At 57.9% G+C, this 11,586-nt stretch overlaps 1 protein-coding gene across 1 annotated transcript in view; it reads left to right on the top strand.

The window, feature by feature from the left end:
- Positions 1 to 4,017: 4,017 nt before the first annotated feature.
- The window catches only part of KLF15 (Kruppel like factor 15), an 8,421-nt gene continuing 852 nt past the window's right edge, over positions 4,018 to 11,586 (top strand). Inside the window, exons 1-4 of the mRNA XM_021707137.1 lie at positions 4,018 to 5,121; positions 5,268 to 5,303; positions 10,201 to 10,299; positions 10,843 to 10,964. Coding sequence (XP_021562812.1) covers positions 4,018 to 5,121; positions 5,268 to 5,303; positions 10,201 to 10,299; positions 10,843 to 10,964 — 1,361 coding nt within the window. The remainder of the gene's footprint in view (positions 5,122 to 5,267; positions 5,304 to 10,200; positions 10,300 to 10,842; positions 10,965 to 11,586) is intronic.

Raw genomic sequence — 11,586 nt, 5'->3', positions numbered from 1 at the left:
GCAAGCCGCGGCGGGAGCGTGGGGGGCGCGGGCCTAGGGCAAGGCGGTCCGCGAGTACGTCCAGGGATCTTCAGAGGCGTCTGAGCCGGCTGCCAGCCTTCCTTCTCCACGCCCGTCCCCACTCACGCGTGGGCGCCCGCGGCGGCTCTACGCGCGGGCACTTCGCGGACGCTCTCCCGCACGGCCACATCGGCTGCCGCGCACCACGCCCCGCCTGCGGTCACACGACATAAACTCACACCCCTTCGTGCACACCCGCGCCTTCCCGGGTCTCACATCCGCGCGCAGCGTCCCGGCCCCTTAGACCGAACCTTGCCAAGGCGATGGCCGAGGGTGGTGGCGGACAACCCCACACCATATGGTTGTTCGGTTTCCTTTTCCCTTCCCACTGTTGTGTTGCCCGTGAGTCCCCCCCTCCTCTCCCCCCCCCACAGAGGGACTGTTTTCTCTCACGGTCCTAGAGGTTGCAAAATCCCCAGGTGTCTGAGCCCCTCGAGTCTCCCTCCACCCACCAGGACTAGGTGGCCCGTGGGGCGACCCCGCCGCCCTACAGGTGTGAGGACGCTGGGACCAGGCGACTTTGGGGCCTTCCGGCGGCGCAGGGAGCCGGGACTCTTATTTTGAAGGGCGCCCCCCATCCGCCACCCCCGTGATTTGCACGCTGACCCAATGGCAAGCCCTTGGCCGGTGCTCGGCTTGTTATCAATTACATGTTGTTCCTGCAGTCGCTGTGTCCCCGGGAGGATAAACAGCAGGCCTGGCCGGCAGGGGGAGGGGGCGGAGTCCAGCGGCCAGCCGGGGACGGTGCCAGGAACAGCGTGTCCCCTCCCCCTGCACGCAGCTTGCGCCTCAGGCCGCCCCACGTGCTGCTGTGTTTTGGGGGCTGGAGCCTGCTCCAGCTCCGCGTGCTCCCTCTTTAACTAACAGCTGCCCCCGCCCCTGCTCCCGACAGTTCCAGAGCCCCTTCTGGCTTCCCAGGCCCATCTCAGGGATGCTCAGCCCTGCCTCAAGACCCTGTTGCTTGACATGGGACCCCCCACTCCTACTCTGCACCCCTGCTGGGTACCCTTTCCTCACTCATTCAGCAAATTCTGCCAGGGCCTCCTGACCTTAGACTCTGGGGTGCAACCTTCCGCTGAACAGTCAGAAATGCTTATGTTCTGATGGGGAGATAGGAAACAAAGTTCACAAACACACAGTCGGGATAGTTTCCCAGAGTGACTCCTGCTGGGAAGAGAATAACATGGGGTGATGTAACAGAGGGTGGTCTGGGAGGCTCCCACAGGAGTGACTTCTGAGCCGAGATTTAAATAAGGAGCCCCCACCTAAGGGCTAAGGGGAGAGACACTTACATGAGGGAGGTACTCAGGGAGGGTGTGGTGAGGTTGACGTATCTGGAGTGAGGAGTGGAGCCACTGGATGTGAGGTCTGCAGAGAGACAGAGATGGCCTGGCTCAGGGGCTGGCTGCTGTGAGGCTGGTCACCCAGAGGCTGGTCACCCAGGGGCTGGCCACGGTGAGGCTGGTCATGTCTTCTTGGGGAGCCATGAGAGGTGGTGTCCTTCTAGTCTCACGCTACTCTCTATTTATGTCACTTCATCTGTGAATATCTCAGGTTATCTCTTTAAGAGGTAGGGTCTCCTTTAAAAATTGTAGCCACAATACCATCATCGCACTTAAAAATATGAGCAGCGATTGCCTACTGTTTCAGTGGAGGGTTGTAAGCAGGTCTGCCTGGGTCACAGGAAGGTTGGCGTCCCCGTGACTCCTCAGCGTCACAGCAGAAAGGCAGAAGAAGCATGTGCTGACCATGCTGCAGGCTGACCCTGACCGAGTGCTTGCCTGTGTGCCAGACCCTGCAGTGAGCTCCGAGCAGGATCTGGGACTTTTGTTTCTTCCCAGCCCCTGACTTGGTGAATTGTGTGTATTTTAAAACCCACTCCCAGTTTTAAATCTTTAGCTGAGTAAGCCAAAAAGCCAAGCATCCTTCTGGAAAAACCAGCCTGGGGTGCAGACCTTGCTTTAGTTTGTTGGAGCTCCATGAAGTTTTCTGGATGAACTGGGAACTGAAGTCAGAGGTCCTGGGATTTCTCTACAATGAATAAAAAAGTTAGCCAGGCATGGTCGCGCACACCTGTAGTTCTAGCTACTGGGAAGGCTGAGGCGGAGGGATGACCTGAGCCCAGCAGGTCGAGGCTAGGTGGTTGTGATCGTGTCACTGCACTCCAGCCTGGACGACAGAGTGAGACTCCAACTGAGACAAAACAAAATAAAAACACAGGTCCTGGAGTCCCTAAGCAGTAGAAAGACTTAGAGATCTTTGAAGCATGGAACAGATGAGGAAACTGAGGTTGGGGGGGGAGCAAGACTTGCGCAAGGTCATAGCTGATGATGATTCTGGCCTGTTGACCATTGGGCAGTGCTGGGTACCAGGCCCAGAAGTGGTCCTGGAGACAGAGGGGGCCAGTGTGGAGGTGACGCCAGGCAGCAGAGAATCTCTGGTGTCCACCACAGAACCTTCCCCTTCCCCAAGTTCAATAAACACCCAGCCCAATGTGGTCACTGGGCAGGGACAAAGGTCCACAGAGGTGGCGCCGTCACAGCCAGACACTGTTGACTCTCCTTGGACACTGGACCTAGTATGTCTTTTAGCCTCAGAGGACGCAGGTTTCTCCTCTTGTCTCTATCAAAGTTCCGTGGGCCCCTCCTGGGTATCAGGGGCCACGCCAGGCGTGAGGGACGCGGCAGAGACATGGAGCACACTGTCTCGGGGGGAGACGGGCAGTAGCTGAGCCTTCTGAAGGTGGTGAGTGTCCTGGATGGGGAGAGCAGCGACAGGAGGGTGCAGGAGACTTGGCCAGGGGGGTCTTGTCTCCTCTTCCGCTGGATGGTTGTGAAGTCCAAGGTGGTTCCACACACGCGAGTGCTCCGGGGACCTCAGGCTGACTCCATATGTGAATTATCACTAGGCGGCGGGGCCTTCTCCTCCAGGGTGGTAAAGCATCAGGGTGCACTTCAGAGTTGTTCAAGCCTGTGCCCTCCACAGAGGACGTGGAGGGAGGGTGAGGACTAGGAGGGATGAGCTTTTCCTCTTCCAGTGGGGAAATGGCGCCTGCATGGGCAGGTGCTTATTGGTCTTCAATTTTTTTGCCTCCAAACTGGGTTTGCCTGATTAACATACAGGTATCATGTATCTATAGTTCCAGCTACTTGGAAGGCTGAGGCAGAAGGATTGCTTGAGCCCAGCTGGTCGAGGCTGCTGTGGCCATGAGCGTGCCATTACACTCCAGCCTGGGCGACAAGAGTGAGACTCCAACTCAAAAAAAAGAAAAGAAAAGAAAAGAAAAAAAATACAGATAGCGCAGTTGAATTTTAATCTTAGATAAAACAGTTTTTAAAATATGTCTGTCCCATCCAGTATTGGGAACATACATCAAAAGTAGTTCGTTTTTTAAAATCTGGAATTCAAATTTAACTGGCAGTTTGTATTTTTATTTGTACAATCTGGCAACCTTGTGGAAGCCCCAACAACATGGGGGCCAGAGGGCAAATGGCTGTTCACTTATCCCCATTCTGTGACTCAGCAGGCATAAAGCTGAGGTCGGGTCCTCAGACATGCAGTGACTTCCACGATGTCCCTGACTTTGGCCCTTCTGGGGTTCAGAGAGCCTCCTTGCACACCCCTCCCACACTCACTTACACTCAGTTGTTCACAGACACATGAATTCTTTTCCAGGATTATTCTGGAAAATCTGTTTGAAACCAGAAATGCCCCAGGTTGTGCAATGGGCTTGGAGAGGGCGCTTTTGCAAACAGGTGGTGCAATTTCAGAAAACACTCTTGCAGGCACAGCTCTCCTGAGGGAAAGGCAGGATCCAGGTGTTTGGCAGCGGCAGGCTGGGGTAGGCGGTAAGGAGGGTTGGCACAGGCCCACGAGGTGGCAGGTGCGTACACTGCCCTTCTGACCAGGCCTCCCTCGTTCCTCCTCTGCAGCCGCCACCGGCACGGCCAGGCCAGCATGGTGGACCACTTGCTTCCAGTGGACGAGACCTTCTCGTCGCCAAAGTGCCCGGCAGGCTACCTGGGTGACAGGCTGGCCGGCCAGCGGGCGTACCACATGCTGCCCTCGCCCCTCTCCGAAGATGACAGCGATGCCTCCAGTCCCTGCTCCTGCGCCAGCCCTGACTCCCAAGCTCTCTGCTCCTGCTACAGCGGAGGTCCGGGCGCCGAGGGCCAGGACAGCATCTTGGACTTTCTGCTGTCCCAGGCCACGCTGGGCAGTGGTGGGGCCGGTGGTGGCATCGGGGCCAGTGGCAGTCCTGTGGCCTGGGGGGCCTGGCGGAGGGCACCGGCCCCCGTGAAGGGGGAGCACTTCTGCTTCCCTGAGTTTCCTGTGGGTGACCACAAAGATGTCCTGAGGCCCTTCCAGCCCACCCTGGAGGAGATTGAAGAGTTTCTGGAGGAGAACATGGAGCCGGGAGTCAAGGAGGCTTCTCCGAGCAACAAGAACTCGGAGGCCTGTGGCCAGCTCTCGGCCGGACCCCACAGGAGCCACCTCCACTCCGGGTCTGGCGGGAGAGAGCGCTGTACTCCTCTGCCGGGTGGCACCGGTGCGGGCAGCGCCCAGGGCCCAGGTGGGGGGCCTGCCCCCGACGGCCCCATCCCAGTGCTGCTGCAGATCCAGCCCGTGCCTGTGAAGCAGGAATCAAGCGCAGGGCCCGCCTCCCCTGGGCAGGCCCCGGAGAATGTCAAGGTCGCCCAGCTCCTCGTCAACATCCAGGGGCAGACCTTCGCACTTGTGCCCCAGGTGGTGCCCTCCTCCAACCTGAACCTGCCCTCCAAGTTCGTGCGCATTGCCCCTGTACCCATCGCTGCCAAGCCTGTCGGATCGGGAGCCCTGGGGTCCAGCCCTGCCGGCCTCCTCGTGGGCCAGAAGTTCCCCAAAAACCCAGCGGCAGAACTCATCAAAATGCACAAATGTACTTTCCCTGGCTGCAGCAAGATGTACACCAAGAGCAGCCACCTCAAGGCCCACCTGCGCCGGCACACGGGCGAGAAGCCCTTCGCCTGCACCTGGCCGGGCTGTGGCTGGAGGTCAGTATGGTGGGAGCAGGCCTGGGCGGTGAGCACGGGCCCGTGCATATCTGCTCGCTCGCTTCCCACCGCTGGGCAAAGATGATGAGGAAGGGGAGAGGAGGGTGGGCAGGGGCAGGGTCAAGCTGGCACAGCCACTCAGAGGCTCCCCTGTCCCTCTTGTTTACTGAAAAGCTGGAGGCCAACCACCTCCAGTTTCATAATGACCAGGTAAGGCTTGCTGTGGTCTCCCCATCTGGTCAGACAGGGCGAGGGGTGAGAGGCTGGCCACAGTGAAGGGCACTCATGCCAGTGATGATGACTGAGAAGGATGCAGAGCTGGGGGCCTCGCTGCCCTTGGGGTAAGTATCCCTCCAGCTTACATCTGAGACCCTGAGGCTCCACGGCCAGGCACTCACCCAAGGTTCTCTGCCTTGTAAATGGGGTTTGAACCCCAGGGGATCAGATTAGAGAGGCCGTCATGTTCTGAAAATGCTGTCCCAACTAGTGGGACTAGTTTCATTCACAGACATCTCTGGGTTTGGCCTTGCTTCCTCCCTGGGGACATGAGGCATGTTTGGGAAGCTGAGAGGGAGGCCAGGCTGGCTAGCCATGCCAAGCCAAAAGGGGCAGAGTCCTTCCACGCTCTCTGGTCTGCAGTCCTCAAAAGGTAGGGGCCTGGCCAAAGGTTACGCAGCCCTTGGTTGCCAGAGCTAGACGGCCCCGTGAATCACCCTCCTCGCAAGGGCTTGTCCACCTTTTCCTGAAATGCAGACAGCCTGTTAAGAGCACACATGCTGGGGGTGCTGCAGCCCAGCTCAGGACGCCTGTCCTCAAGGTCTCTGGCCAGCCTGGATGGGCACATGCCTGGTCCCTGCTGCTGTGGCTGCATGTGTGTCTGAATGAGAGAGAGGTGGGGTGTGAGCAGAGCTGGCCCTTCCCAGGGGCACACGGCTGTGTGTGTGCATATGCACACGTGTAAGCATCTTATCTCTTCGTGCAGATTGTATCGTGGGTGAGCGCAGTTGCACACGTGCATGCTTTAGGTGTTTGTGCCCCTCTTGCATGTGCTTGCATACGTGTGCACATGTGTTGTGTGTGGATGTAGCACACAGGAAGCAGTATATAGCTTTTGCTGTCTTGACTGCCCTCTGGTTCTGAGAGCGCTTGAGAGTTGGCCAGGGACAGGAGTCCTGGCTGACGAGGTTATGCCCTGGACTGGGAGCCAAGTAGGATGTGAGATGTGATGCCGGTGGTCTCTGTCCACTGAGCACTGGGCTAGCCAGAAAAGGGACTTTTCCCAAACAGTGTCTTGGGTTATGCTGGCCCTTCCCAAGCAAGGACAGCACTCTCTGTTCCCCACCCTAGACAGACCCGAAAAGCTTCCGCAAAAGCCCACACTCTGGCCTGCGGGGTCTTGGTCCTGCTGTTCCCATCCTCTGAGCCCCCTGCCCTGGCCTGCCAAGTGGGTGCTGAGCTACCAGTCTGCTTGTGAGGGCGGGTTGCTACGGTGGGTGTGCTGTGAGGTGGTCAGAGCTTGGGGTGGGAGGAGCCCAGAGGGGGCTGCAAAGTGCTCTTAACTGAAGGGAACAGCACCCTGACTTCTGAAGAAGAAAGGGAGGGCTGGTCTTGAGCCCCATGCCTGGATGAGCCACCAACTTGTCGCTTGCCCCCAGTTTGCTCATCTGTGGAGTGGAGGGCTGGCACTTTGCAGCCTGGGCAGGGTGCTGGGCGCTCAGCAGCACCCTTCTCTTCGGGCATATCATCACTCTCAGACAACATCAGAGTCTGAGAAGGGACCGTGCGGGTGTTCTGACCAGCCTCTGCACAGGCACGCCCATCCTGGGAGGTGCCCCCTACTTGTGGGGACTCTACGTGCATTCTCCCCTTGGTGGGAGTGCATCGGGGCTTGACAGCTTCCCTGGTCTTGACTTTGGATGGGCCCCCCTTTGAGGGTGCCGTCTTCTGACCAGTGCTGACCATTGGTGAGTGGTTCCTCCATTGGGGTGAGGTTGGGTGGGATGGCAGGGAGGGAGTTGAGGCCACTCCCCCAGAAGGAGGGAGCCTGCCTTCTTCTGGGCTGTCCCAGAGCCAAGAGCAGACCCTCGGCCTAGAGTGTCGCTTAGGGAGGCAGATTTTTAGCCCTCCACCCGGTGGCCTCTGAAGCAGTCAGTTCCCCATCTCAAAAGGTGTGCAGGTGAGAGTGGGGCTCATGGAGAGTATTCGGTTCTGACATGGCCTAAGCCCAGGCACTGGTCTTCTTGCTCAGGACCCACTTGGCAGGAGAAGGGCGATAGGTGCCTGGCACAGTGAGGCCCCCACAACCCTGCCCTGGGAGCTGTCCCTGCCATTAGCCACACCCAGGCTTCTGAAGGGCTCCTGCAGCTCCCCTCCTGGAGGCCCTCAGGAGCAGAGCTGATCTTGTGGGGGTAGCTCATGGCAGAGGCACTGTCCTGCTGGGAGCTGAGGGTATTTGCCTTGAGAGGGCTGGGGAGTCCCTGTTTGGCCTTTGGGGATCCTGGACCCCTAGGAATGTAGCCAAGATGCTTGTGTTCTTTAAATGTGGTGAGTCTTCTACTGAGGGTCAGAGGGTGAGGGGAGCATCCTCAGTCGAATGGAGGACGGACCTACCTTTAGGGTAGCTCTGTCTGGACAAGACTGGCGAAGAAATCATGATGATAAGGGAGAGATGCCATGTTGACTGATCACTTACGGTATGCTGGGCACTACTCTAAGCTTCTCAGAGCTGGAGTCCCCTTCACCGCTACCTTCACCTGCAAACCTCCTGCCATGGGGAGCTCATTCCCTGCAGAGCTACTCTGGGCTTTATGTGTATTTGGGTGCACTAGCATCCCTATGCAGACTTCTCTTTGTGGCCACAGGCCCAGACAACCTGCTCACCTGCCTCTCCGCCCTGCTGGGTGGGTCCAGCCATGGCGACCTCCTCTCTGTGGCTCAGGCTGCTGCCTGGGCACTGCCCCCCTCTGTGCCCGCTGCACAGACAGTGAATGATCCCATGGCTGCAGTGACAGCCATGGTCTTGCGATGGTCTCAGATTTGGTCTTGCGATGGTCTCAGTTTTGTTCTGTACATGCTACCGGCATTAGCTCATTGAATTCTCACCATAGCCCTGCAAAGTGTAGCCATTAATCTGCATCCCTCACTTCACGGAAGGGGAAACGGAGGCACAGAAAGATCATACCGCATGCCCACAGTGGCATAGCTAGTGAGTGTGGGTCTGGGCTGCATGCCCAGGTGGACACCTCAGCCCTGCTTTGTGCCTCCAGTGGCACTGCCTGGTGTCACCGTGCTGTGTCTCCTCCCCCCCACCAGGTAGTGGCTCTTTTAGGCTGCTGAGCTTTGGGAAGAGAGCTGATCATGGAGTCACGGTGGTAGTCAGAGCCTCTGTGTGTGCTAGGCTGGCTCCAGATGCTTTGCATGTGCTAATTCATTTAGTTCTCAAGATCAGTAGGCACTGGCCTGCTGTCCCTGTTTTACAGAGGAAAGAGTTAAAGCACCAGAACAGTTAAGTAAGTTCCCTGCAGCCACACAGCTGGTGAGCCAGGGGTTCTCTCACCCTGACTCAGGGACCCTCTGCACACCTCTGTGGGGGGCTTACTCCAGTGTGACCCCTGCACACGTGCCTGCTCCCTCTTGGGAGCCCCTCACTCCCAAGGCTTCATCTCTTCTTCCTGGCCATCCTGGTGAGTGGGAGGACCCTCTTCCCCAGGCTGGCTCTGGTCCGGTGCTGGGTCCTATGCTCAGAGGACAAGCCAGCGCCCTCCCAGACCCACCCTTGCCCGCCTCTGTGTCATGGAAAGTGCCCTCCCTCTCCCGTCGAGGTACTCAACCTCCACTTCCTTCTGCTTTTGGTCCCGAACCCAGTGTTCCCTGTCTCCTCCCTACTGTGGTTTCAGCAGCCTTGCAAGGCTGAAGCCAGACCTCCCCAATTCTGGTCGAACTAGGAAGTGCCATTTACCTGCCTTCCTGGAAGTTTCCTGGCCTCACTCTCAGACACAGGCCCTCTTTGTTCCTTGCAGAACGTCCTGTTCCGCAATGGCCAAGCCATTCCGTCTGGAAAGAATCCCCTTCTGCCACAACTAACATGAATAATAACTCTCAGCAGCCCAGGGTAGCAGGCCCTGATGTTGCCCACAGAGGACACAGGAGGCCCAGAGAAGGGGAGTTGTGGCCCTAGAGGTACAGGGCTGGGAGGCAGCAGGGACAGGATTCACCCCAGGGGCCTTGCTCCCAGTCTGCTCTCTTGACCCCTGTGTGTCCAGGCATCCTCTGACCCCCTCCCAAGTGTGGTTCGGCAGGTTGTGAGCGTCATGACTCCAGGGGCTCCTGCTGCAGTCCCTGGGACTTGACTGCCTCTGGTGATGGCTTCTGGTGGGTGGCAGATTCGTGTCTCAGGGAAGACTGCTTTCATGGGCTCTGGTGTTGCCACCAGGGACCAGGCCCTGCACTCAACTCTGGGCAGGTAGCACGAGCTCGAGATTCCTGAATAGTTGCCATGTGCTTAGCGCTGCTCTAAGCACTTTACTGGCTGCCTTTTACAGGCCTCAAATCCTGCAAGAGAGGCATGTTTCTCCTGACACCAGGTGGGGAAACTGAGGCTCATCTTGTACCTTGCCCAGGTTGCCTGGTCAGTAAGTGGCAGCGACTACTGCCCACAGAGGCTGCATCTCCCCCACCTGTCATCTCTCCTCCCTGCTGTAGTCCTCAGACCTCTCTGTTGGCTGCTGTTTGGGCGGCTGTGGCATGCAGGGGTGAGGCAGGGTCGTCTGAGGGCTCGGTTCCCAGGGCAGTCTCTCAGGTGCCAGGACCCTTTGGCAGCAGAGAGGAGGCTTGGAACTGGGGGCAGCTTTTTCTCTAGCCTGGGTCAGCCTCGGCTGCCTGTCCTTCCCAGGGTGTCTCCATGACTTAGAGGGCTGCTGTGGCCTGTGTGACACCTATGGCCTCTGAGATGAGTCCTGGAAGCCTGGCAGGAATCCCAAGGTCTTGCTGAATGAGCCAGGAAACTGAGGGCCAGGATGGCTCTGTTGTCTACTTAGGGCCACACAGGGACCAGGTGGGCTGAGGACTGCAGGGTGAGGACCCAAGAACCACTCTTGCTGTCCCACAGGCTGTGGGACTTGACGTCTTTGAGCCCTTGCTGGAATCTTGCCAGTTCAACGGGACTGATCCTGGCTTCCTGGCAGGAAGGTGCCAGGTTCCTGAGAAGGTGTGACACTGTTTCTGTGGCTTTCAGCTCATCCCTGCCCTGGGTCAGCTCATCTGCTCAGAAGTCGCATGCCCAGCTCCAGTCAGGGGAGGGGGCCCTGGCCCAGGGGCTCAGGTCTAGGCTGTCACTGCTGTGACACATTTATCCCATTTCTTCACTGGCACAAAGTCCTGGTGCTGTGGAGACCAGCAGGCATCTCTAGGTTGGAAGCCCGGGCCATTTTCTGTCACCGGGGCAGGGAAGGGCACAGCAGGGGGCTGAGGCCTCGCGCTGGCCTCAGCTGCTCTGTCTGCTGAGCCTCAGTTTCCTCATCGGGCACAGGATGGTTGGAAGATGTCATCAGACACTGTCCTGCCAGGCACCACCGACACTCTGAGATATGGGTGTGAGTGCCAGCCACACGTGCAGACGTTTTCTGCTGTCTGGGGGCTGGACCCAGGGCACTGGCCAGCAGTTTGAGGCTGAGGCTCTTCTCCCACAGGCCCCTCCTGGCACCTGCCTGGGCCTTGCCTGGCATGTGTCCCACTGGGTCCTTCTCCTCAGGCTGCAGAACCAGGGCCTCCACTCACAGGGTCAGGGCAGAAGGGAGCGCGGGAGCTGCTGTGCTGGGCACTGCCTCTCTCTGTACGGTCCCACAGGGTCCGCGTGTTTGTGTATGTGCATGCGTGTGTGCTTGTGTGCAAACCTCTGTGCATGTGTTCATCTGTATGTGCATGTGTATGTGTGAGTACGTTGTGTGTGTGTTTGCAGGTGTGTGCACTGTGGTGTGTCTTTGGAGTGCTTGCTGTGTCCACTCGTTCATTGACATGCACTTCCTGAGGACCTACCACACACCAGGCACTGGGCTGGTCACGGGGGAGACCGCAGCAACCAGACACACACATCTTTCTACATGAAGCTGATGGTCTTGTGAGACAGACTGACACACTCATCCAAAAGTTAGATATGATATCAAATTGCAACAGCAGCAAGTGTGAGGAAAGAGAGGTGTATAATGCCATGGGAACCTAGAAGAGGATGCAGTCCTGGAGGACTTTCCTGAAGAAGTGACATTCAAGCTGAGCTCTTAAAGGACTGGGTAGGAGAGGGGAAGGAAGAGCATTCTAGAAAGAGGGAATAGTATGTGCAAAAGTCCTATGGTAAGAGGGACCAAGGAGAGATCAGTGTAGACGGAGCATAACGGAAGACAATATGTGTGCAGGGGATGAGGCGAGGGGCGTCCTGCTGCTGGGACCAGGTTCGGATGAGAGGGCCTCAAGTCCCTGAGTTCGGTGACAAGGCACCTGG

This window comes from Carlito syrichta, unplaced genomic scaffold (assembly GCF_000164805.1).
Source record: "Carlito syrichta isolate Samal-C Ts95f unplaced genomic scaffold, Tarsius_syrichta-2.0.1 Scaffold316392, whole genome shotgun sequence".
Lineage (NCBI taxonomy): Eukaryota > Metazoa > Chordata > Mammalia > Primates > Tarsiidae > Carlito > Carlito syrichta.
The sequence above is the reverse complement of the archived record's forward strand: the minus strand, read 5'-3'. Positions and strand labels throughout refer to the sequence as shown.